We start from the raw sequence: 24,817 nt of genomic DNA on the forward strand, positions 1-24,817 counted from the left end.
ATATCATAACGTGTCACCTATTTTCAACGAAATAAAAAGTGAATGCTTAAAAATAATTATTGTTATTACAGTGAAATGTAGGCAAGGTTACACCCTTTGAGGAAAAACGGTAAAAATGTAATATATTCTTACTTGGGCTATACTTAACAACAAAACAAAACGCTTACTTACTAGCAGGGCCGGTTTTTGCTATGAGCAATGTGAGCGACCGCCCAGGGCGCAATCCACGTTGGGGATGCCGTAGACGCCTATAGCATAGACGTCTAATAGACATCTATTAGACGTCTATGCTATAGACGTCTATGGCATAGACGTCTATAGCATAGATGTCTATATTGTTACACTTTTATATATATATCCACATGTAATCAATTGGCTTATATGAAAAATTTACAATAAATAAATTTTAAAAAAATAAATGCAAAATGTTTTTTTTTTTTGGGGGGGGGGGGGGGGGTCGGGGGCGATGGATGGTTCGCACATTGGCGCAAAAGTAGCCAGGACATCACCACGCCACGCCGTTTTGGATGAACTGGTTTGTTTTGCAGTCTACCACGGCATTAAAATCTGCCGTGATGAAACTGTTCATGCTCACTAACATGCTCTTGCATGCTTGCTTGAGGAGCATTTCGACTTTATACCTACAGGCGGGAGGAGTCTAGCGTGAGTGTGACTCTATGCATAATTCTTTATTATGGCTTTTCAATTGCTGATAGTAAGTACATGTTAAATCTTTTTGGGTGCTTGGCTTCTACATCATAAACTGATTTTATGAATATTTTACTAGTATAATGAGTGCACTGCCATTTGAATTTCTAACATCACTTGACGGTATAGCCGGTTTGGGAAGTCGAGAGATACAGTGTGTATAGTTGAAAACAAAGAACTATTTAAATATATAAATAATAAATAACTCTGGTTATTTTCATAATAATAATAATAATAATAATTATTATTATTATTACTATTATTCGAGGCTCCAGCACGCCCGGAACAAATGGTATAGAAAATGGATGACTGTATTATTATTATTATTATTATTATTATTATTATTATTATTATTAGGCTCTGGAAGATTGCATTGAATGATATATTGGTAATGAATGTCAAGTTTCTGTGATCATTCGAGAGTCTTTTTTAATTGCATGAGCAATTACAACTAAAAACAGACTGGGAGGGATTACACGAAAACTAACAAGTGTGGTGGCATAAATCCGAATAGTTCATTTTAAACAAATCATTTTTGTGTATTTTGTTGTTTAAAAAAAAGAGATGTATACCGCCCGGAATTCCTTCTCCACAAAATTGCCGTAGGCACTTTGCTGGTCTCACCGACTTGTCTTGACTGAGCTGAGTCATAAACTGCATTTTAAATGAGAAAAATGTCACAGAGCCAAAAACCTCACAAAAAAAAAAGAAAACTGACAAATTTACGCACCGAGTGAAACCTGAGTTTATTTAAGCAGAAAGCCACAAGTATTCTGTTGAATGAATAGCAGCAAGTGGCTAAACAAGTCAGTCATTGAGGCGGGCTGTTAAACGAATTTTTCTTTTGTTTTTGTTTGTTTCCTTTTGGAGTGCCATAATGAGGTCCCCAATGTATGACAACAAATTGGTGAATAACTAGTTTTGAAATCGGAGGCAAGTAAAAAGTGTTCAAATATTTTTAAAAAATGAACGGTAACAAAAATTTCTAGCAAGTGAAGACAATTTGCATTTTCATTATTAACACACAAGGTCGATACACGATTGCGCAATTGAATTGAGGAATGACCCGATGCCTGTGCTTACCGTTTTGCTTTAAACCGAAGACCAGATGGAGGCGCCACCTCGACCAGAACTCTTTGACTTCCATGGCGTCCCCATGACCAGATTCTTCACTGACAACTGGGAAAACGTCAAAACCTTCAAGGCCAAACCAGATGACATCGTCATAGCCACTTACCCAAAATCAGGTGAGGTTTTCAACACGAATCACAATTCAAATTGATCACTAAAACACGTTTTCGGCTTACTTACTGTGTATTTTGATTATGACGTCAGGAACTACTTGGGTCTGCTACCTCCTTGATCGCCTGTTTTTTGGAAAGACGAAGCCGGAGAAAGAAACATCTCTCCCTCTGTATATGAGAGTGCCATTTCTGGAACTCTGCATTCCTGGTCATCCCAAAGGTTTGAAAAAAAAAAAAGTCTTATCTGTCTCACATACGTATCTCTACATAGATTTGACAATTGTTCTCTTCCTCACGAAGGAAAAGACCTGGCAGACCAACTCACAATCACTCCTCGTCTCATTAAAACTCACCTGCCGGTCCAGCTTGTCCCCGAAACGTTTTGGGAGAACAACTGCAAGGTAAAAAGTGCGCTATGTCTGCATTCAACCGTGGCAGGTAACAAATGAAAAGCTGAGATTCGTCGCTGTCTTTTTCGAGCAGACAGTCTACGTGGCTCGTAACCCGAAGGACGTTGCCGTGTCCTTCTTCCACTTCTGCCGCATGAACAGCATCCACCCCGCACCGGGAGACTGGGACGGCTTTTTGCAAAGATTCATGGAGGGCAAACGTGAGGACTGTGGGATTTTTTGCTCTTCCATCCTTCTATCCAACATAAATCTTCTCTTCTATGGCTTCAGTGACGTATGGACCTTGGCATCAGCATGTGGTCGGCTGGTGGGAGAAGCAGCAAACGTATCCAAATCTGCATTACATTTTCTATGAAGATCTGACCGAGGTGAAATGTTAGCAATAGCTTCACTAGTTAAAATGATTTAAAGTCCTGGTAAAATGAAAACAAACATATCGTCTAATTTTGCCAAATTTGAATGATAAAAAAAGGTGTAAAAAATTAAGCTTTATAATCATGGCAATGTATTTTCGTTGTGTATGCTAGCTAGCTAGCTAGCTAGCTAACTGTAGTTTAACTCCGCCCTATGGCTCCAGGTCAACTTTTCCATTCCTAACACTAGATAACCAAAAAAATCCAAGTGTAAAAAAAATGAGGCTTCAAAATCATGACAATGTATTTTTGCCGCGTAGGCTAGCTAGCTAGCTAACTGTAGTATGTAAATATATGCTTCATCCTATAGCGCCAGGTCAATGTTTTCATTCCTACCTAACACTATATAACCAAAAAAGCCAAGTGTAGAAAAAATGAGGCTTCAAAATCATGACAATGTATTTTTGTCACGTAGGCTAGCTAGCTAGCTAACTGTAGTATGTAAATATATGCTTCATCCTATAGCGCCAGGTCAATGTTTCCATTCCTAACACTACATAACTAAAAAAGGCCAAGTGTGGAAAAAATTAGGCTTCAAAATCATGACAATATATTTTTGTCGTGTAGGCTAGCTAGCTAGCTAGCTGACTGTAGTATGTAAATATATGCTTCATCCTATAGCTCCAGGTCAATGTTTTCATTCCTACCTAACACTATATAACCAAAAAAAGCCAAGTGTAGAAAAAATGAGGCTTCAAAATCATGACAATGTATTTTTGTCGCGTAGGCTAGCTAGCTAGCTAACTGTAATATGTAAATATATGCTTCATGGTATAGCTCCAGGTCAATGTTTTCATTCCTAACACTACATAACCATTGTACTGACATGGCAAGTCTCGCTTTACATCATTTCCGAGTGGGTAGAGCATGTTGTGAATTGAAAGGCAAATCTTTTGATGCAAGCCTTCCACGTGCGCAGAACGTGGGACGCGAGATCGACAAGCTGTGCACTTTCCTCGGCTTGTCCGTCTCGGCCGAGGAGAAGGAAAGCATCATGACCGCCGTGCAGTTTGAGAACATGAGAGACAACAAACTGACCAACTTCACCAACGCCCCCTTAATGAATCTGAAGGTGTCTCCTTTCATGAGAAAAGGTACGAAACAAGATGGCCGCCGGTTGGAATGCCTTCTGAATTGATTTCTCTGCATTTTTGAAGGGAAAGTTGGTGACTGGAAAAATCATTTCACTGTGAGCCAAAGTGAACGTTGTGATGAGCACTACAAGAAGTTTATTAGGTCTCCTGGACTACGCTTTCGCACCGAAGTGATTTAACAAACCGGTTGGTCTTTCAAGATGTCGCCAAACTACACCGGCAAGCTTTTCTAGATTCCTCTTCTTGTCGACAGTTTTATATAATGTCATCAAACACAGTACACGTGAATTAGGATCTTTTCATGTTTCCATTTTTTTATTTGAATCCAGACATGAAATTCGGCAAAATGAAATAAATGTTAAATGACCCAAATAAAAAGCGCTAATACTGAATATCTGCACTACACATGGATTTATTTTCTATGGCGTGTAAGCTTAAGAGGGAGGGCAACACTGATCACACTTGGAACTTTCTCTCTGGTCTGGAAGAAAATGAAAGGGAACAAACGAGACAGGATCATCTTTGAAATACACTGGAATGGAGACCACAACACAAAACCATTGGACGGAAATCACTAAACAACTTAAGCATCGCTGGGAAAAGTCGACGTCATCCTGTCATGGTCTGATTGGCTAATATAAATCATTCCTGTACTGATAATTAGCCAATAAAATAAATAATTATTTCATGTATGTCTTCTTTTGCATCGTACCAATTGCACATGCTCACTCAAGCTCCTTCCTGTACACTGGGAATATTTTTTTAACCCAAAAATACTTGTTTTAATTTTCAAAGGGAATCGAAAGATTTTCATAATATCAATCAATATTTCAATCCTTAGCGCAGCCAAGAAAGTCCCGATATCAAAACAACAATACAGCACAGTCAGCAAAAAAAACCTTCCGATTGTCTTTCACAGTGACAATCGTGACTATGTTTCAAATATATCTTTATTCAACATAAAAATAAAAGTATTTACATTGTTGCTTCTATAGAATATATTTGAAAGACACTTTTTTTTTCTTAATCTCGAGTAATAAAATACTTCAGTCTAGTGCTTTGATGAAAAGTTAAGTGCAGCCATAGTGTGTTCATGCCAAGCCAGATGTTAATTCTCGGCGCAGTCCTAAAAATCTGTGGCGGGTTGAAATTCAGCGTTTCTATTTGAATTCTGTTATGCTATTGGTGTTACCCAATTCTGATAATCTACTGTTAACCGCATGTAAGCATAGACTACATGTATAAGTGTGAATGTGGTTGTGATTTAAATCAATCCCGTCAATTCCAAAGCAGCCCTGACAAGCAGTAGCATGTTTAGGGCTTACAAATACTTGACAAGTTAATTACCATCGGCTGCGGGTTTACAGAACCATTACAAGCACGAAAAAAAAAGTCATGGATGGCACATTGTTACATAACAGAGGAAAATTGAAATGAAAACTCTGGAACAAAACGATTATCGATATGGACACAGAAACAAAAGTGAACGACAAGAGCTCAGTTTGTCTTTTATCCGGAACAATGATGTTTGGCGATGTTCTCAGGGAACCATTTGATAATCTAATTAGATTTTATTAGGAAGCTTAATGAGTTCAATCAGGAGGGACAATCCCTCGGAACGCAATGTATGCGTTTTCCACGATGTTCTCAAATAATTGACATCATCTACACCAGGACGTTTTTCATTTTTAGTTTATTATTTTTACTATTTTAGCCTCCAGAATCAGGTGCTGGATTCGAGTCAATGGTAGACTGGATGTTTTACCTCGTGTTGGACTAGCATCATATTAGCTTAGCGCTAAGCTAGTTTGTTTGCAAGCTCCCTAGCCAAACAGTCCTCAATAAGATTATGTGGCGGTCGTTTGGTCTCCTCATGCTTGTGTGAGTTTTCTCACATATTTTAAAATAATGCACGTTAGATTTATTGAAGATTTTAAATTGTGAGCGTGAATGCTTCTTTCTTGATATCGGCTAGGCTCCATCTCACCCTTGTAAGAATGAGCGAGACAAAAAATTGAATGCATGGATGGATGTTTTGTTTCATAAGTCAATAATTTCACTGCTCACACTTGCAGAGTCGTCATGTCGGCTGACTTCCAGGTAACTGCGTGACCCGATGGGCCTTGTGGCCCTCCCCCGCCCCTGCTCAGAGTCTGGTGTGATGAAGGGTCGCGTGTCGTCCACTCCCTCCTCCCCGAGATGTCCCGTTGATATTCTGGTGGGGTGAAGCGACACGGGGCAAGACACGGACGAGGGGACGTTTCCCGTCTCGTTCCCGGCCCACCTGTGACCCTGATGGGAAGGTGTGGGTGGAGCAGTCACCTGCCTGCTAGGCACACTGCTGAGAACGCTGCCCCCTAGAGGCATGGAGGACTCTGTGGGAGCCTCGCTGCTCTCGGAAAACGGAGGGTCACTGTTTCTACGCAGCCAGAGCCCCGGTATGACTCCGGATCCGAGGGAGGGCGATTGGGAATTTTGGTTAAAAGGTTGAAACAAGCTACCCCCTTCGAGGAGGTGTTCTCGGTGCAGGGCCTCATCGATGCTGCGGGTGAGGTTAATGGGGGACGGGGGTCGAAGATCAAAGTCACACATTGAGAGGGAGGGGTCTCTGTCGGTCTCCAGACTTCCACTGACGGAGCGTTGCGGAGTCCGTCCGAGTGCCTGCATTTTCAGCAGTGAGCTTGTGGCGTCATCGGATATGCCGCGTTCGGCCGAACGACCTCTGTGGTTTCGTACTCGGTTGCTATCTTTGACGGACTGAGCTTGCGAAGGTGCTTGATCGTGATTATGGTTCCTGATGAGGCTCTTTGTGATGTCCACTCCAGAACGTTCCTGGCCAGCCCAGTTGTTGGGCACCTCTGCTTGACCTCCAGCTCCAACACCGTTACTATCGGACTTTCTGCACGGTTTTCCCGTCAGACTCTGGACTATCTTGGACCAGCACGTGTGCCGCTGAGAGGAAGGTCCAGAATGGCCGGGGGACGGCACGTCTCCCGCGGTTCCTCCATCTCCTGCTCCCCCCTCGTCTCTTCCTCTGCAGCAGTGGGGCCTCCAGAACACCCACGAAGCTAAGAGAAGGAGGCCTAAGCCCCAGGCCAGCTCCAGTAGTCTGGCCCAGAAATGAACCAGCCACCAGCCCCAGTTAAAGCTCATCCAGTCCCCGAGAAGTCCATAGAGCCAAAAGGTGGCATGAACATGTAATCCACAGCAAAGTGCTCCAACAACTGCACAAACCGCCAGCACCTTTCCAAGAATGATCCCTTCTTTCCTACTACCTGTCCAAGCCTTTCTCCTGGCTTCTTCGTTGAGTCCGGGGTGAGAAATGGGAGGGCAACGTATTCGTGGGAAGACATAGAAGAGGAATCCCAGACAGAGACCCAGACCCCAGCATAGGGCGAGAACCTGCAGCGTGACAGGCACCACGGGCGACAGAGCTGGCGAAAACAGATCTGCTGCCAGCAGCAGAGTGCATTGAAGCACAGCCAACACGGCCACAAGGGGAGTACGCTCCAACGTTGAAGGTAAAACCGTCACTCCGGCCGCCTTCAGGGCCAGCAGGGCCAAGGCAGCCTGGGTCCAAACCAGCAAGTGGAGCGGCAAGTTGTAAATAGCCGCAACTGCCGAACGAGGGAGGATTTTATGCGTCCCGTAGGGATCGATCAGGAATAGAGCTGCCCGGAGAGCTCCGACCAGAAACAACAAGGCGTTGGCCAGCACGAGAGCCCCTCGATGAGGACAGCTCGAACCCGGGGACAAGATGAGCCCGAGAGCCGACCCGGCAAACAAAAGCAAGAAAAGGCTCGCCGAACCGTAGACATGTAGCTCCCACGCAAAAGTAAGATTCTGGCTCAGGTCACCCCAGTAGATGAGGCTTCTATTTGGGGAGGGTGCGGGGCTGGCAGACGGGGGCGACATGGAAGCCTGATGAGGACCTACAAATAAAATAGAGCGAGTCTTCGGATCAATGAAGCTGGGTAGGGTGACTGGTGCGACGCTGGTAGCCAAGATCGTCGGGTTAGCTGAAAAAAAGAACCACATAAGTCTCATGTTAGCGCAAGCTAGCTGTGGTCGGTCAGTTGCTAAAATCAACTAGCAAGTGTCTGGTCTTGTAGAAATAGGACCTCGCTCTTAAAGATATAGTCCGACCTTATTCTCTTGCCAACTAAACGCTATGCTAACGCCACTAGAGGGGTGTAGCTGGCCATCCATCACTGTACCATCTGGTCCAATCCAGTCTCATTATTATGCTAGCTTGTCATGTAGCGAACCGCTTGAGGTCTAAATATGATTTCACCACAGGACGATAACCAAATGAAACCTCTAAACTAGGAATGCGAGTATCATGTACTGTAAGTACTTCCTATGTGAGGCCGGATAAAACCAGTTCTGAACAAATTTCAGCCAACTGGGATATTACAGTCAAGTTATGTCATTATGTAATTCAACTAGACTGGCAAAACATCCGACGTATATAATCACAGATATAATCGTATCATGCTAATCATGTCATTAGCGTACCAGACGTAATGCAGAGCGGGTCCTACTTGGAAATTACGTTTCTTAATGAGGGTTACGTTATGGAATGAATTGTGTAACATCTTTATTTGTCAATTTATGGAGATGTAAGCGTCTATATTTTTGGACCTGGAAGGATGTCAAACAGGAATTTCTCATTTTGCCCACTTGGCTAACGAACCATTGTTGACTTCCAACTTCTTCTTCTGGCCAAGCTATTGGGTTGACCTCTTGGTTTCCGTTGACTTCCTTCCTTGCAACTTTCAGGGGTGTGATGTGGACACATTCCACAATGCACAGCTGGGTGTGCTTAACGTACCTCCAGCTTGAAGTGTTCCCCAAACCACACGCACCGTTGGCGTGGATTGAATGAACACATGGAAGTCGTGCAAAATGATGTCTCCGTTACCGTGTTGTTCCTAAACAATCTGCCCATGTGTCACACTTTCCATCTGCTTTTTTTCTATACATCTGCTTTTCATTATTCTCTGAGTTTCTATCGCTTATTCCTTTACCACACATTCACCCAAGGTTTCTGTATTCCCAACAGTCTTTTTTTTTTTTTTTTTTTTTTCTTGAACCCACTTTCCTTTTGTATGAATGTTTTTCAAGGATTCCAGTTATTTCCTTTCCATGCAACCCACCCTGCTGCCATCTGGATCTACCTTCAAATACCTTTCCCTTTGCGTTAAAGTAGTCTTTGGTTGTCAGAAAAGTATTTTATTTTTTATGAAAATGGTCAAACAAAGTTCTTCAGTTACCTGTTGGCTGCAGAGTTGTCCGTGTTCGGTTCCTCTCCAAATGTGTCGTTTTGTTTGTTGCTTTGGTTGGTCTTTTCCGATCCAACTCGGAAGCGAGGAGCGTTCCAGATGTAGTTGTCGTTTCGGTTACTTTCTCGGTTATGATCTTTGGGAGTGAAATCTCGTTTGGATTGGTGACCGGCTGTCTTGGAGTCTGCGGTGGTTTTCCAGTAGATCTGACCGTGGTGGCGTTGGAGGATTCGTTTAAAGTCACTAACCCCTTTTTTCTGTCAATGGGAAGTTCCAAATCACCTGAGAATTAGAAGAAAATATAATGTCAAGTCCAAGTGTTGATTTGAATGTAAATGACTGAACAGGGTTGAGTTCCTCACCAGCAGGGGGCGTGGCCTGTGTTGCTATTTCAGACGGAGCTGCTCGAGAGACAATTTGCGTGGTCACTTGCGGCTCCGTAGCCCGAGCGACCACTGATGAATTGCGTACATCAGCTATTTTAGTCTGCGCTTGCGCTCGATACTGAGCCGATTCATCGATAGTCGTCGGCGCAGGCGCGAGCAATTCCTCCTTTTCGAGAATTAGCGTTGTGCTACCTGATCCGAGTCCTTGCAATTCACGTGTGTCTTGAACTCCAGCAGTCACCGCTTTGTCAGCGAGCACATTTTCCTTCGATGTTTTTCTGAGTGGCGGGCTACTGGAGTCCATCTTGGGCCCGGTTGCGTTTATCCCACGGCTCGTTGACATGGTGGAGTGTATTCTCGGCTTTTGCTGCGCTGCATTTGTTGTTGTCAGCCGATCCCGCGTTGTAACCTTAGCTGGCACGCCACTGCGCCCGCCGGGAGGCAAAGAGGACCAGGATCCATCTGTCTGCTTAGTGGTGGCTTGAGAGTCTTTGGGAAGATCCGGAGGAGAGAAGGAAGGCGACGTGCCAATGACGACCTGGCCATCAGATGGACGGAGGGAGGAGATGAGGAAGGTTACTAAAAGGAGTGGCATGGAAGCCATGGCCTGAGTGGTGAGCAGGGGCTTCTTGCTGTTACATCATCCTCACACTGGGCTTCTGTTGGGGGAAAAAAAAAAAAATTGCTACATTTTACGATCCAAAAACATGACTTCACCAAATGGTGTCAACAAAATGTGCTTCGATTTTGTGTCAATACTACAATTGCCTTAAAATACAGATGTTTCTAATATATTACTATTCATCTTTTTTTTAAAAAATGAATAGTTTTTACTAGTCTCTGATTTCAAAACTAGTTAGTCATCAGTTTGTTGTGTAGCTTACAATGTATATAATTTGAGACTTTCATACATTAGGACAGGGGTGTCAAACTTATTTTTTTCGCGGGCCACATTGTAGTCATAGCTTCTTTCAGAGGGCCATTATGACTGTCAACCCAAATAAATTATATTATATACAGTAAAAGCTACAAAACAAACCGACAAATAACACGTTTTCAAATCAGACGAGTAAAAACTGGTCAAATATTTAAAAAAAAAAAAAAAAGATATTACGAAAAGTGAAGACAATTTGCAATTCTAGTAATGACACACGAATTTGATGCACAATTTGTCTTCGCGGGACACATAAAATGATGTGGCGGGCCGCATCTGGCCCCCGGGCCGGGAAACATGCAAGACAAAGGTCCTTGCTCACCGTATCACTAAATTACGCAAACTCGGGATTGACTACAGGAATACTGAAAACAAATCTATCTCTTAGTTGTCTCGGATTATTCTGTGGATTTGCTCTGCTGAGTCAGCAGTCACATGGAACTTCTACGGGGGGGTTTGCAGACCGGCACGTCATACAAAGGATGCGTCAAGTCGGTTTCATGAAAACTCCCGTTCCCAAAAACTCTCAAAGCCAAATATTGCAAAATTCACCAGAGTTGTGATTGATTGTCAAACAGGCGTCGAGTTTTGTTGTCATGCGGTATGTCAGAAATAAATCAATGAAATATTACTCACGGGATTTGACAGTTTTTCATGTCATTTTGATTTATGATTTCTTCAAAGTGATGAAATAGAGCTTATTAAGAACCCACCGACACAAAGAAACACCTCAAGTCTGAAGGTTTGCACAATCCTCAAAGACCAAACTGATAGCAGCTGCCCTTCGCTCGTCCCAAAAACGATTTTCTTCCTTTTTTTAGCACACGGCTTACGTAAACCTTCCTTGTTCACGCTGGCCTCTATCTTTGACTCACTGAGAGAAACGCCCCAGGCAGATTGTGCAGAAACTAGAGTGTGTAACATTAGGAGCAGAAATGATTCCGTGTGGAGGACTCATTCTATAGCCAATGAGTCACCAAAGGTTCATTCACCCCCGTGAAGACTCGATTGCACGTTTCACGCGAATGACCTCATTCAATTTTTTTATTTTTATTCCACACTTGGAAATAAATGACAGCTCCCAAAGTCAGAAAACGAAAAGTCACAGACAATCGTAATGGAACAATCGTTCATGCTGAGGCATAACAGTAGCCTGCCTCTGTGTTTATTTTGCTTCCCGTCTCAGTTCTTCGACTTTCAGGCTGACTGGCTTGGGTCCAGTTCAACTCCCTTTCCTCTTTTCCACTTCTCTTTCTTGCACAATTCCAGCCCAGCGATACAGCATTCATCGAGAATCATTTTAGGACAAGGGTGGGTAGGCGGGTGAAAGTAGTGGCCCAGTGATGAGATGAAGCTGACAGCAAAAAAAAAAAAAAGGACCGCGGGGGGATGAGGGGAACGAGTGAAGGTTTAAATTTAGAGCAGAAAGGACAGGCTGGTTAAAATTAAATGACAATAGCCATTTAAAAAACTGAATGGGCCATTATGGACAAAAAAGGGGTGCTGGTATCAAATTTTGTTTTAATATCTAATTTCAGTGACTCTTCAGATAAAAATTGATTTTGCAATATTGACATTTCCCTCGTTAAGTCTTTGAGTGTGCCCGGTGAGTGACGTGGGTGCCAGCCAATGAGAACGTTACTAGCTAACTGTTAGCCGGGATGTTTATTTTGTTGAATGAAGCGATTGAAAGTGCATCGGCCGTTTTGTCCGTTGCAATACTTTGAAGGAACGTTCCATTCCCACTCCGGTGAGGTTTCCATTCCCCGTACACGCACGAAATGGCTGGCAGCCAAACGGAAACAATATCATCATTGAGAAATGGCTTTTAATAAACACATCACCGTCTTGTTCCAAAGCACTCCAGCATGCCCAAGCCTGAGTGTTTAGATGAATGAATCTTAAAAGGAGAACAAGACGTACTCGTGGACCTCCTGAATGTTTCTGTCTGGCTCAATGAGTTGAAATGAAACAACCGTGCAGCGTTAATCTGAACAATCCCCAAAGAGAAGGAAATTGGCACATTGGCTTCCGTTTTGGCAGATGGGTGCAGCCAGCCTGAGTATTTCCATCATGTTGTTCTCCCCGGGGGTCAAAGGACACATCATTCTGCTCAAGCGGGGTGTGTGGATGTTGTGGAGATGGCGTCACGCTCTCTTGCACAATATGTTCTTTCTCCAGAACAGGAAATGCTTACAGACAATATGGAATAGTACAGCAGCGAGAGATTACACGATTGTGATCACATGACTAAGTAGCGGAACAGGGGCTAATCTCGTTAACGTTGATGTCATTTCTAATACGAGTAATGTTGGTTAGTTCATACGGAACAGACGGGAAGGTGTGTGTGGAATATTTGAGAGAATTTTTTTTTCTTCTCTGCCAGCGTCCAGACAGCCTGGCAGCAAAATGTTTCCTTTCATATACCGAGAATGTTTCTTAGGACACATAAATTTGTTGGCTGTCAGTATTTTACTGAAAAAAAGTTTGAAATTGTTTTTTTTTTTTGTATTTACTAAAAGTAGTTGTGTTTTGACAATTTTGAGCAGAAAATGTTTATCACAAAACACATCTGCTCTATTTGAATTTTATAATTTATAATTTTAAAGACACCGAGAATGAGTTAGCGGAAAGATGCTAATTCGCGATCATGCTAACACGTGAAAACTTCTAAAGGAATGTAAACGAACATTTGGAGCAACACTACATTGTCCGAAAGGTTCGACACGTTTCCTCAATTTAGAAGTTTTATTTTGACTTTTAAATGTTTTTTCAATTTGGGAAAAAAAATCGTCGATGTAGTGAAGCCGCGATAAACGAAACGCGAAGTAGCGAGGGATCACTGTATTTTGATCTCCGAGTGCCCATCACTTAAGCTAACTCCACACTTCCTTCAAAAACATCTCCAAATCTGAGGAAAGCTACAATAGAAACTCAAGCTAGCAAAGCTGGATGAAAAAGTGGCTGTTTGAATATTCCTGCTGGCCCTTAGCAACGTCGTGTAAGATTTGTTTGCACTGCCTTATGGACTGTAGGTGGACACATGAAGCTGTGAAGCCCAGCGAGAAGCGGGGAAATGGGAGGGAGACTATGTGCGGTTATCTTGGTATGTGGGGTAGTGGGGGGAGGTCGCGGCTATGACCGTTAAAAATTCCACACCTTGGAATAACATGTGGATTGCCTCCATAATATTCTCCAGCTTCTTCTATTTATTTGACAGATTTGCTCCTTTAAAGACCGCTAAAAATTCCATTTATGTTACGCCGTTTTAAATCTCGAAAAATAAACGTGAGGATAATTGATTCTCCTGAAGTGCTGATAGGCAACTATCCCTCAAATGCCGCCCGCTGAGCTTTTAAGGGAGTCCAAAGCCGTGTCTTGGAGGGAGGGGGGTCGGATGTGCTCCCTTCCAGCCGGCAAGGTCGCGCCGGCAGAGGAGACGAGACTCCAAACGCTTTTGATCTCCGTCCGAAACGGATGTTCGTCTTAAAAGTGCTGAGCCTCACCACATCAGATGAAAGGTCACGGAGGGTGGGCTGGTTTGAGTACCCTCCAAAACACACACAGCAAATATTGACTCATGACGGCAGCCGTAGAAGGCTTTTCCAGAAAATTTCATTGTCTACCAGGGGCGTAGCCATCATGGGGGAAAGGAGGGGGGGTGCTGGCGTGCACAAAATGCTTATCGACTCACATTCGGTAGCTCATCTCCATTAAACAAGTAAATAATCAAACTGGTTGAGTTAAAACAATAAAAAGTAGCCAGGCCAATATTCTTTCCATGGCCACACTTATAACTGAAGGTAAATATTCTTTTAAAAAGTTCTTCCTAAACAGAATTGCTCATAAACTGGATCATTCGTAAACTGGGGTTCCATTCAATACCTACGAGTATCGTTATATTGTCTGTCTAGATGCGTTGCTGCACCATTTGTGTTTAAATATTCAATATTTTTTGTGTTACCACACTGCCACATTGATGCTATTTGCTAGCCTGTGTATGGCGTTTCCCATTATGTGTTAGCATTAAGCTAGTGACTTTACATGGTTTTAAATATACTGTGAGTAATACGTTTTGTTTTATGATGATGTCTTCTTTCTGGCTTAAGCAATAAGACATTCATTGCCAACTAAGAAAAGCTGCTGAGCATTTTTCCTTTTCTGTTATGTTTCATATCCAACGCGAAGCCATTCCCAAAATCATATGCGTAACTCATGACGGTTATAGACGACAAAGATATTAGCGTAATTTTCGGACTATAAACCGCACCACTTGTGATTCAGGGTTCAAAATTAGCAAAAAAAGTCACGGCTTATAGTCCGAAATTTACGGTAACTGGGTTGGCAGTGAATGAGTTAAGAATTCAGGTGTCCAAATCGTGGCTCCCACATTCCCAGTGACGCGTACCACAAATGAGCACGCAAGACAGCTGCTAAATCTTGTGCAAGCGCCAAAACACTGTCGGGGGAAAAAGACATCACAAGTCGTCAAGTGTTGGCCTGCAACAAGGGAGGGAAGCAAAAGTCTCACTCGCTTGCAGCTGGATGCAATAAAAGGTGTTAAGTGAAGTGTTGTGCGGCAAACATTTGCCATTGAAACATTTGCGACGGCTATTTCATAAAGCCCAGGATTGTGTTTTAATGCTAAGTGCCCTTTGTTGCTATGCTTTTATTTCTCAGTGGTGACGTTTTAAGACTGCTTGTTTAAAAGCCTCCAAGGTCAGCCATTATTGTAGTCCAAGCACTCGTAATTCAAAACAAAAGGCTTATCTTCTCTCCTCTTCCAGCCAACTTGTCCATGAGCGGCGGGTAGGACTGTCGAAACAAGCTGTAAATCTTTACTGAGCTGCTTTGAAGGAAAGATGAGGCCTCCTTGTCCTGCCAGTGGATCTGGGCGTGTTGTTTTTCTTCTGAATTGAGTTCATCTGGCGGCTCACGCTAGCCGTCCAGTAGCACGTAGAACCAGTTTCCTTTCCCGAATATTCCAGACTAAGGTTCATGTGAATCTTCGGCCACGTTGGCACCCAGACAAACTCGTGTGTTGTGACTGCACACAAACACAACACGGCGTGCACCTGCTAAAACGTCGACGCCCACTTGTTGCTAGATATTTCCACTCTGTGTGCTTGGCATGCTGTTTTAATTTCCTGAGTTATTATCGGGGCTAATTTGGTTCCTTGTGAAACCTAACAAGCTGATGCAGAATTGCCAGAGATGCTCTCTACTAAAACATTCTTTATCATCCTTAACTGCTTTACAACCCATGATCCTTTTTCCATTTTATCGGAATCTCGGAATCAACTCATAAAAAGGTTTCTCAACTGCTACGATATTCTGCCCGTTTGACCTGGGATTGGTAGTCGAGCACATTTCAACAAGATGTTGTAAAGCAACACCCTTCTCAAACTGATACAGTATAAAGAGTAAAAACGTAACGCAGGTTAAAAGGTGAGGCCATTGTAATTGTGGCGCACCACAAACGTAACACAGCATGTGAGCCAAACTCGGATTATTAGCCAGGGCAATTATAAATTTCCTTAATCGGTTCAGCATAAATATTCATGACCTATTTAATAGAAATGGAAAATGAATAAAAGGAAATGCTGCGCTCATGCAGGGATGTCACATTTAATGTGACGGGTCACTTTTACTGCAGTTTTTAATTGGCTTTACTTGGTATGTCAGACAGCACTGGTATTTTTTTTTTAGATGATACAATATAAATAATTAATTCGTTTTAGTTTCATTATATTTTGAATTAATCTCTCTTTTTATCCATTCTGATTAATTTTGCATTTGCGGAATGTGAATTAAGCAGCAAAATGTTTGTCCATTGCAAGATTTTTTCCACTGGCTGTCAATTGGAAATAACATCACAGTTGCTCAGGGCTCAGGAAATGAGTCATGACCAATTGCAGCTCACCTGTTTTCTGACTTTGGTCATGTGACATTTGCAAGCTGCGCCGTAATTGGCCAATACCTGAGCCTTGAGCAACTGTGATGTCATTTTCATATAATACAATATATTCCAATAATTTCTGAATGGACTTAACATTTTTCCTATATTAAATAGTGTTTTTGATGCCTGGAAAGGACTAATTTCAATGAGAAACATTAATTTCATATACAGCTCAATTTATTTCCACCCAAATAATATCTTTAGATTATTAAAATTTGTGGAGGCCACAACTTATTCCCCCACCGCTTAATAAAAAAAATACACGGAAAAAAAAAATACACTGCTTCCCCCCATCAATATTCAAATGAGAGAATCAAGTAGTAAAATATTCCAACGAGTACAATGGTGAGAAATTGACTCCAGTAGCCTCCTATAATGGCCACGACGCTTAGTCACATTGTATCACTGCGCAAAAGTGACGCCGCACCGCAGCCTCCACGACAAAAAAATATTTATATTTGACGTACCTGCTAGCTGTGCGCCTCCTCTGCGCCACGACGCCGGTTAGGACGTTCTCGCTGCGGGGCAAGTGTCCATAGTCCACGGCTGATTACTGGAGGAAGACGAAGAGGAGAGTGAACGAACGCTCGCAGCTCGGCTCTGCTGCAAGCAAGCGAGCGGCTCGACCACGAGTGAATGAGCACGACTGGAGAGAGAGAGAGAGAGGGAGGGAGACGCGCCCCCTCCCAGCGCTGCATCTCTCTCCATATGCCCAACTGTCCATTGCCCCCCCTTAACCCCCCCAGCAGGAGAGCGCAATTACTCACCATGGAACCGCAGCCTACACATTACGCAAGCTTACCAACCCCGCACGGACGCACGCACGCACAAAGCTGGCAAGTGGATCGTGACGTCATATATTGTTACCTTACGGATTTAATTCGACTAAGCTCCTATATTAAATCAATGTTATCTATTTAGTGAAATGCTATCCAAACAAACCACTTTTTTTATAACAATGGTTCAATTTTTTTCACAAGTACCACCATGAAAAAAAAAAAAACTACAGTGATCCCTCGCTACTTCGCGTTTCGTTTATCGCGGCTTCACTACATCGCGGATTTTTTTTTACAAATTAAAAAAACATTTAAAAGTCAAAATAAAACTTCTAAATTGAGGAAACGTGTCTAACCTTTAGGACAATGTAGTATTGCTCCAAATGTTCGTTTATATTCCTTTAGAAGTCCGTTTTCGCGTGTTAGCATCTTTCCGCTAACTCGTAAGCCTGCCCAGTACTTCTTGTTGGTGACCGTACTTCGCGGATTTCACTTATCGCGGGTGGTTTTTGGAACCAATTATCCGCGATAAACGAGGGATTACTTTACCACCATAATTACCAACAATAAAAAACAGGAACATAAGTAGTGAATCAAAACAAAATGGACTTTAGGAAATGCTAGAAGTCTTTTGGGATAACATTTTGTTTGTATTTCTGCTGAAAAAAATGGTGGATGCTGGTCTCTGTGGCACCACTAGATGGCAGTACATTTAACACAGTGTCCCTTTAACACTGTGTGCTCTGATGTCAGACGCCGCCACTCCTATCATTCGATAACGACACTCAACTGCAACAAAACTACTTTTTATTACTTAATTTTAGCAGCTTATTTCCAACGCAAAGCAAAAAAAAAAAGATAGTGATGACTCAAAACATTAACATTTATCTCTGGGGGCTCATTGTAGCATACTGACATTATCCTGCAGCACTAAAATACCCAACCTGGGTTAATTTGTATGATTCACATGACTAGAAGTAGCCTCAACTGCATATTTTAATTGCCGTCTGTGTTTGAAGGGTACGAGGGTAGCGGATAGCGTTGGTGCGCATCAGTGGAGAACAAGCTGGAATATGAGCTGGCTCCCATCTTTCTGCATCATCATGCTGCACCTTGGCCTAGTGCCTGCTTTTCAGCCCGCACCTGCTCACCTTCTGGGGTGCAATAACACTCCTGTTGGAACACGCATGCATAATATAATGAGAAAGAATCATATACTACAATATACACTGAGCAGCTATGTCGTTATATTATGCGAGTGGTGATTTATTTTTTAAAAAATTTATTTCACAGAAGTGGAAAAAGTACTCACAACCAGGCACGTGCTCACGTAGGCACTAGGTGGTGCTCAAGCACATACAATTTTTCCTCTAAATTCATCAGTATTTAAAGAATAAAATATAATATAATTAACCTATTAACTCCCCTCTTGAAAATATATACATAATTTCTTTTAATTATTTTATTGGTCACAGGTTAGCAAATACTGGCAAAAAAGTTTCTGAATATTTATCGGTTTTTTTTTCAATTTTATAAAAAATTGCCATTTCAACAGGGGTGTGTAGACTTTTTTTTAATCCACTGTAATCCTCTTTGATCGATGTACTATTGCATTGATTGTGCAAACAGAAATAAATGCAAAAGTTAAATAACATACTGGTGACACGTGCTTTTTTTTTACCTGCCCCCAAAATGTCTGTCTATGTGTCTGACTCACACTATACTAGAAGAAAAGACACTTTTGTAAGCAAACATCATATATATACAAAAGAGTAAATATACCAACCACATTGTTAATAGCTTGCGGCTTGTGTGCAAGTGTCCTCTTTGTTGGTGGCACACGCGTGAAGCAGAAAGCCACAGCCGTCGTTATTTGTGTCCGTGCAGTGCCCGATATAATCCTAAAATAACCCGTGCACGACACAGGATTGCCGTAATGCCATTACATTGTAACTGAGCCAGCAGGAAACGCCGAGCGGGGTTTAAACATGTTTTTCAAAAACAATAAACATAAACAAAAAGAACCTAATCATTCATAAAATGTATTTTTCTTCTATTATTATTTTTATGAGGACTTTGGAATCATCTGTTGTGTGCTTACCTTCTATTTTCATGGAACCCATTCATTGAATATTTATCAGTGTTTTTGGAAAGAAATCTTGAAAAATTGTTCCACACTGTCAATCAATAACAAACCCGATGATTATTTTAATGGCGCAGGTGTATCTAATAATCCACGCGGTAAATCATATTCGACTGACAGCTATTCTGTCATTTCAATTGATCCGGCTATCGGCGATTCAATTCTGAAACAGGCGTAATTGGCTCCTCCTCAGATTGTACAAGGACTCGGGCCTTCATCACAGTCAGTTGCAAGAAAGTATTAATTGCTGGGAAATTTAATGAGGCCTCAGGTCACGAATAACAGCCAAAATATTCATACGCCAACTCATCAAGTCAATTCTGTCAGTGGGTGTCTAGACTGCAAAGATTAATTGGCGTAACCAACCGAAAAAACTGGCTCCAGCTACATTGGGTTGACCACATCTAAGGTGAATCAACATTATTTTATCCATCTTAGGCAATGTATCACACACACTTGAATACATCTGATACTATTCGGCAGTAATAATATTCATGGTTTTAGAAACTACAGAGTTTTAACCATCACTTGAGCAAAGTGGAATTTAACAAAAATGGTTTAAACTAACTGTAGCTAAAAAAAAATCAAGTTATTAAACAAATGTGATTTGTTGTTTGTCCACCCCGAATGGTCGTCACCATCGGTGCTAGCCTGGAGATGAGTGGCTAAAAGCTAGGCTAACCATTTTGGCTGCTAGCAAGCACGGAAGCTAAGACAGTGATCCCTCGGTACTTTCGTTTATCGCGGCTTCACTACATCGCGGATTTTGTTTTCCAAATTAAAAAAACATTTAAAAGTCAAAATAAAACTTCTAAATTGAGGAAACATGTGTAACCATTAGGACAATGTAGTATTGCTCCAAATGTTCGTTTTCATTCCTTTAGAAGTCCGTTTTCGCGTGTTAGCACGATCGCGAATTAGCATCTTTCAGCTAACTCGTTAGCCTGCCCAGTACTTCTTGTTGGTGACCGTACTTCGCGGATTTCTCTTATCGCGGGTGGTTTTTGGAACCAATTATCCGCGATAAACGAGGGACCACTGTAGTTCATTGTCGTCAACTGAAAATTGAAAGTAACAAATGACAGAGAACATAGAGAAACAATAGACATTTTCATAATTACCCACTAATTGTGCTTGTTCCAACATAAAGGAATTATAATTCCTTGGTCATGTACTAATTCAAACTTGGAAGTGACTGTTCAGGATTTATGAATCCAGATGGGCAACTTTCACGTTTTTATTTGGCATGACAAATTGTGACGCCCCCTGCTGCTGAAGTCATTCACTGCAGTAAAACAAAGCTGATGAGAAGAGATGCCCCATACTCAAGGACAAAGAACCATCTCCCTTATATAACGCTGAGTTGTGCGTTAAGTGTTCGGACATAGCCTTCCCTTTCAAATTCATGTGCCCACCATCAGCATGCATCCACCAAAGCCTCCCTATTTGTTTCATTTTTGCTGCTCTCTTGACTCCATTCTCAGTCTGCTGTTCCTCTCTGCCCTGAAGCAGGCCCCCAGCCCGTGTTTGGCTTAAATGGAGTGGGCATGAACGCTGACTCACATTCATTAATGCACATGGCTGCACACCTCAGCACATAAACAGCACCTCTGGTTGGATGACACATAAACATAACACATGCAAATGTATTCAGGAAGAACCCGACTCCTTGCGTTGAGGAGGAAAATGGAATCTTAACTTGTAAGCCGTGAAGATGCACATACTGTATATTGTTAATGTGGCACAATGGCTGCTGTAAAAAAATCAAATAAAAGGCCAGCTGACTACGTCGAACCAATGCTAATAAACACAAGCGCACTGATGGCACCCAATTAGAAACGCACAGAAATGCTTTTAAATATGAACACAAACGCCATAATGTACATATTAATAGCACATAATGCATTTACTCGGGGAAATCACGTTGAAAATAGTCGAGCAGATGACCCGTAAATGACATTAACGTGTAAAACAGTAAGTGTATACTGCCGTCTAGTGGCCGCAACAATGTTTGCCGATTTACTTTCTATTAGCTGGAACTGTTTGCGGATTGAAATTTTCATTTTGTATTCACCCAAAAAAAAAACCTCGATACAGTACTATTTCTTTTAATTCATGGAAAAATAGAAACAACAATGATTACGCAAACTAGCTTATTTAACATAGTTGTATCAAAATGTAGAAAAGTCCAGTATCATACTACCTGCTCCTCCTTCACGGACATCTTTGCCTTTGTTTGCGACGCTGACTTGGGTTTCCTGTTTTTCACAGTCTTCATATTCGCTCTCTTGCACGTTCCCACACTTTCAGTGTCGGACTCTTCCTTTGGCCTTTTCAGATGTGGCGTTTCTTTCAGCTTTTGGAATTTCTTCAGATCGGCACAGAACAACACCTAAAAGATGGAACGTCGCTCTGTGGTTAGAATGGATCAAATGCGTGGAGATGTTCAACGACACATTCATCGACTTACAGACTGTGCCCACCCGGCGTAGAGACCCCACAGATCTCTGAAGAAATCACCTGCGTACAATAGTACCCATAAGTGAGGTAAAGCCAGTTGAGATACTTCCAAAATACGCTCGAACACAAACCGAGGTCTTTGTGAAGCTTCTCCGTGATGCTTTTGGGTTGGTTGGCCGCGGCGTATTTATAATCGCGCTTGGCGATCTGCCACACGTGCGTGTCGATCGGCACGGCGTCGGCCTTATCTAGAGACATCAGACATACGCAATCTGCCACCTGAAGGAGAACACATCGGGCAAGTTTTAGCTCACGACAGAGTGGTTGCTCATTTCGTCCGTTGTACCTTAGTGCCCACCCCAGGTAGGGCACGCAGAGCATCACGGGCCTCCGAATACGGGACCCTGCGAAGACCTTCGAGCCATTTGGAACCGTGTTGGTCCAAAATCTGTTTTGCGCTCTGTTGCAAGAACCGAGCTCTGTATCCAAAACCGAGTTCCCTCAGGCGGGCTTCTACGCTGCTATCTACAAAACGCAAAATACATTCAAGTTGGTTATGACACCATATAGAGTATATATAAAAAGTCAACACAGCCCGGTTGAAATATAGGTTTTTAAGATGTAATAAAATAAGACACTTTTTCCTCTATTGATGTGGCCATGAAGGCTAAAAAAAAAAGTCAACAAAAGAATCCAAACTCATTTCGAATTTGAATGTGATTTGTATTTTGAACACAACCTTGCCCTCGTTGCAAGAGGGTGTGCACACTTATGCAAAGACATTTAATTTTTTTTTTTTTTTAATTTAATTGTGTGGTAGGGGTGTGTAGACTTATTTTGATCCGCCATACCTAGATTATGAAACTTGAATAAAAGGGGTTTACATTTGCAATCTATTTACCATACTAGTATTATTAAATTGATCTGGCGTGGATTTTCTCTGCAAACTCTTGTTGAAGATTTAAAAAAAAATGCTATGGCAGCACAGGTCCGGAACTTGCAGAATATTTGTGCACCTGCTAATGCGGACAGCGAAGGAAAGTCGTAGTAGGAGGTTTGATCCAGCTTGCAGAGCAGGTTTCCCCGAGCCTCGCACAATCTCTCCACCATGCCTTGGATACGAGAGATGTGGTTGTTGGAGGTGCAAATGAAGGAGAAAAGGCATTCTGTGGGGTCCTGGCGGAGCATTCGTACACCTGTGGAATGAAAATGTGAATGTGTGATGTTAATAAATGAGAGCATCCAAACACTGACCAGTGAAGATATCTGCAATTTTCTGGAAATGCTTGTCCGCTGCTCCCCATTTTCTGTACAGATCCTTCAAATTCACATCCAGCTGGAGGTAATCTCTCAACATGGCCTCGTCCTCCTGCTGGTTTACAGCCATGACCTCCTTCTGTTCCTTTTTCACGGCTGCATTGCATTTCAGCTGTGACATGGTTTCCTCGCCATCCTTCTCCGCCATGAGTCCTCTGTGCTCGTCTTTGGGTTTATAAACATGGTACCACAAAGTGTCCTCGGTCTGAGTCAGAGTCCACACTTGTCCTCCCATCACTCCAGTCCAGTGGCCGTCTGCCGTCTCCCTCCAGCTGTGGAAAAATATGCGGGTTATCTTTGGTTTGAATGGTTGTTCGTTGTAGACGGCAAAGTATGCAGACAGGTAGAACAATTCAATGCTATACCACTAGATGGCAGTAGGTCAGTAATTAAACCGAGTACAGTAATCCCTCGTTTATCGCAGATAATTGGTTCCAAAAACCACCCATGATAAGTGAAATCCGCGGTCACCAACAAGAAGTACTGGGCAGGCTAATGACTTAGCGGAAAGATGCTCATTCGCGATCGTGCTAACACGCGAAAACGGACTTCTAAAGGAATGTAAACTAACATTTGGAGCAATACTACATTTTCCTAAAGGTTATACACATGTTTCCTTAATTGAGAAGTTTTATTTTGACTTTGAAATGTTTGTTTTTTTATTTTGAAAAAAAATCCGCGATGTAGTGAAGCCGCGATAAACGAAACGCGAAGTAGCGAGGGATCACTGTACTATCGACATTGTTTGAGAACATTTTTGTTTAATAATCCCGTACGATTTTACCAATGCAAACTGCAGTGTGCCTACTAGTTTAACTGACGTACCGGAATGATTGCCCACACGCAAGAGTGAGATCCAATCGGAGCTCTGACTTCTCACAGGTTAGAGCCCTCCATGTTTTGACTCCCGATGACAGAACCGCGTGGGTTGCCATCATTTTACGCATTTGTTGGCATGCATCTAAAACCTTATCACAGTGAAAAGAACCTCGACTTGCATATTTGTCGCGGTTGTTTACAGCCGGTCTACCGGCGGAAGTTTGATGACGTCAGAGCGGAAGTTGTCAAAAAATCAAGCTACATTTTTCGTGAGGGTCGATGGAGTGATATACTCGCCTGTTTTGTGTGCAGGAGTTCGATTCCCGCATATAACACATACAAATAAAAAGCTAAATTTTTCGTGGTGTGGTTAACCGCATAAAGATGAATGCACGTAGTTGCCTTGATGGTAATAATGTTAAAAAATATCTCAATGGATAATGCCTGTAAATTAAGTCGCTTTCTCAGATAAAAGCCCAAATTTTACTAAAAATCGTTAGCTGTGTTGTTTTAGCGACGGTGTTATTTCATGGACAAAAAAAAAGTTGCACACTGTTACACTCACGCATTACGCGTGCATTACGGAGGAAACGTTGCGGAATGACAACACAACACGTGTCTTGTGTTCCGTTTCAAATTGCATCTAAAATAAGTACAATTTATAATCCTAAATTCATACTAGAAAAATGTCTGGAATGATTTTCTGACGCAATATTTCTCGTATAGTTTTGGAGTTCCTTACCACTTATATGACATAAACGTTGTGATTGGCCATATTCCACTTAGTAGGCGGTGCTTATATTAAACCATCACACGATTGGCTGACGTTGTCAAACCCGCCACTTCCAATTGGCTTATGTGTTTTTTTG

General features: G+C 42.2%; 3 protein-coding genes across 6 annotated transcripts; 1 reads left to right on the forward strand and 2 right to left on the reverse strand.

Moving 5' to 3' along the window:
• Nucleotides 1–482: 482 nt before the first annotated feature.
• Nucleotides 483–4,528, forward strand: LOC148402820 (cytosolic sulfotransferase 3-like). Of its 2 annotated transcripts, none has more exons than XM_088368141.1 (8): nt 483–663; nt 1,812–1,955; nt 2,044–2,172; nt 2,253–2,353; nt 2,436–2,562; nt 2,633–2,730; nt 3,695–3,869; nt 3,933–4,528. In XM_088368141.1, exons 2-8 carry the CDS (start codon nt 1,817–1,819, stop codon nt 4,046–4,048), a joined length of 885 nt encoding a protein of 294 aa, XP_088224267.1. In that variant the 5' UTR covers nt 483–663; nt 1,812–1,816; the 3' UTR covers nt 4,049–4,528. The 2 variants fall into 2 exon arrangements, with proteins under 2 accessions (XP_088224267.1, XP_088224263.1); XM_088368137.1 differs by having other exon boundaries at nt 1,817–1,955.
• On the reverse strand, nt 4,158–17,049 carry LOC148402821 (proline-rich transmembrane protein 4). The gene is made up of 4 exons (XM_088368128.1): nt 16,901–17,049; nt 9,517–10,199; nt 9,146–9,436; nt 4,158–7,888 (listed from the first exon to the last, which is right to left on the reverse strand). Exons 2-4 carry the CDS (start codon nt 10,142–10,144, stop codon nt 5,910–5,912), a joined length of 2,898 nt encoding a protein of 965 aa, XP_088224254.1. The 5' UTR covers nt 10,145–10,199; nt 16,901–17,049; the 3' UTR covers nt 4,158–5,909.
• On the reverse strand, nt 16,921–24,189 carry ogg1 (8-oxoguanine DNA glycosylase). 3 transcript variants are annotated; one of them, XM_088368132.1, is made up of 9 exons: nt 23,955–24,187; nt 23,067–23,401; nt 22,829–23,008; nt 22,159–22,337; nt 21,944–22,091; nt 21,823–21,872; nt 20,364–21,744; nt 18,996–19,234; nt 16,921–16,986 (listed from the first exon to the last, which is right to left on the reverse strand). In XM_088368132.1, the coding sequence occupies exons 1-7, from the start codon at nt 24,074–24,076 to the stop codon at nt 21,547–21,549; spliced, it is 1,212 nt and encodes a 403-aa protein (XP_088224258.1). In that variant the 5' UTR covers nt 24,077–24,187; the 3' UTR covers nt 16,921–16,986; nt 18,996–19,234; nt 20,364–21,546. The 3 variants fall into 3 exon arrangements, with proteins under 3 accessions (XP_088224258.1, XP_088224255.1, XP_088224256.1); XM_088368129.1 differs by lacking the exons at nt 16,921–16,986; nt 18,996–19,234 and adding an exon at nt 18,057–18,382 and having other exon boundaries at nt 21,556–21,744; nt 23,955–24,189; XM_088368130.1 differs by lacking the exons at nt 16,921–16,986; nt 18,996–19,234 and having other exon boundaries at nt 19,292–20,962; nt 21,556–21,744; nt 23,955–24,188.
• Nucleotides 24,190–24,817: the final 628 nt, after the last annotated feature.

Source organism: Syngnathus floridae, chromosome 2 (assembly GCF_059516105.1).
Source record: "Syngnathus floridae isolate MCC-2025c chromosome 2, RoL_Sflo_1.0, whole genome shotgun sequence".
NCBI lineage: Eukaryota > Metazoa > Chordata > Actinopteri > Syngnathiformes > Syngnathidae > Syngnathus > Syngnathus floridae.

Coding starts and splice junctions, on each gene's coding strand:
- LOC148402821 (XM_088368128.1), bottom strand. CDS start 10,144: ATGGCTTCCATGCCACTCCTTTTAGTAACCTTCCTCATCTCCTCCCTC. Junction 9,437..9,516: donor ACAGGCCACGCCCCCTGCTG/GTGAGGAACTCA, acceptor TCTAATTCTCAG/GTGATTTGGAACTTCCCATT. Junction 7,889..9,145: donor GACAACTCTGCAGCCAACAG/GTAACTGAAGAA, acceptor TCTTTTTTTCAG/CTAACCCGACGATCTTGGCT.
- LOC148402820 (XM_088368141.1), top strand. CDS start 1,817: ATGGAGGCGCCACCTCGACCAGAACTCTTTGACTTCCATGGCGTCCCC. Junction 2,563..2,632: donor AAGATTCATGGAGGGCAAAC/GTGAGGACTGTG, acceptor CTATGGCTTCAG/TGACGTATGGACCTTGGCAT. Junction 2,731..3,694: donor TCTATGAAGATCTGACCGAG/GTGAAATGTTAG, acceptor CCACGTGCGCAG/AACGTGGGACGCGAGATCGA.
- ogg1 (XM_088368129.1), bottom strand. CDS start 24,076: ATGCGTAAAATGATGGCAACCCACGCGGTTCTGTCATCGGGAGTCAAA. Junction 22,338..22,828: donor TTCGCTGTCCGCATTAGCAG/GTGCACAAATAT, acceptor TGCGTTTTGTAG/ATAGCAGCGTAGAAGCCCGC. Junction 21,873..21,943: donor GAAGCTTCACAAAGACCTCG/GTTTGTGTTCGA, acceptor TATTGTACGCAG/GTGATTTCTTCAGAGATCTG.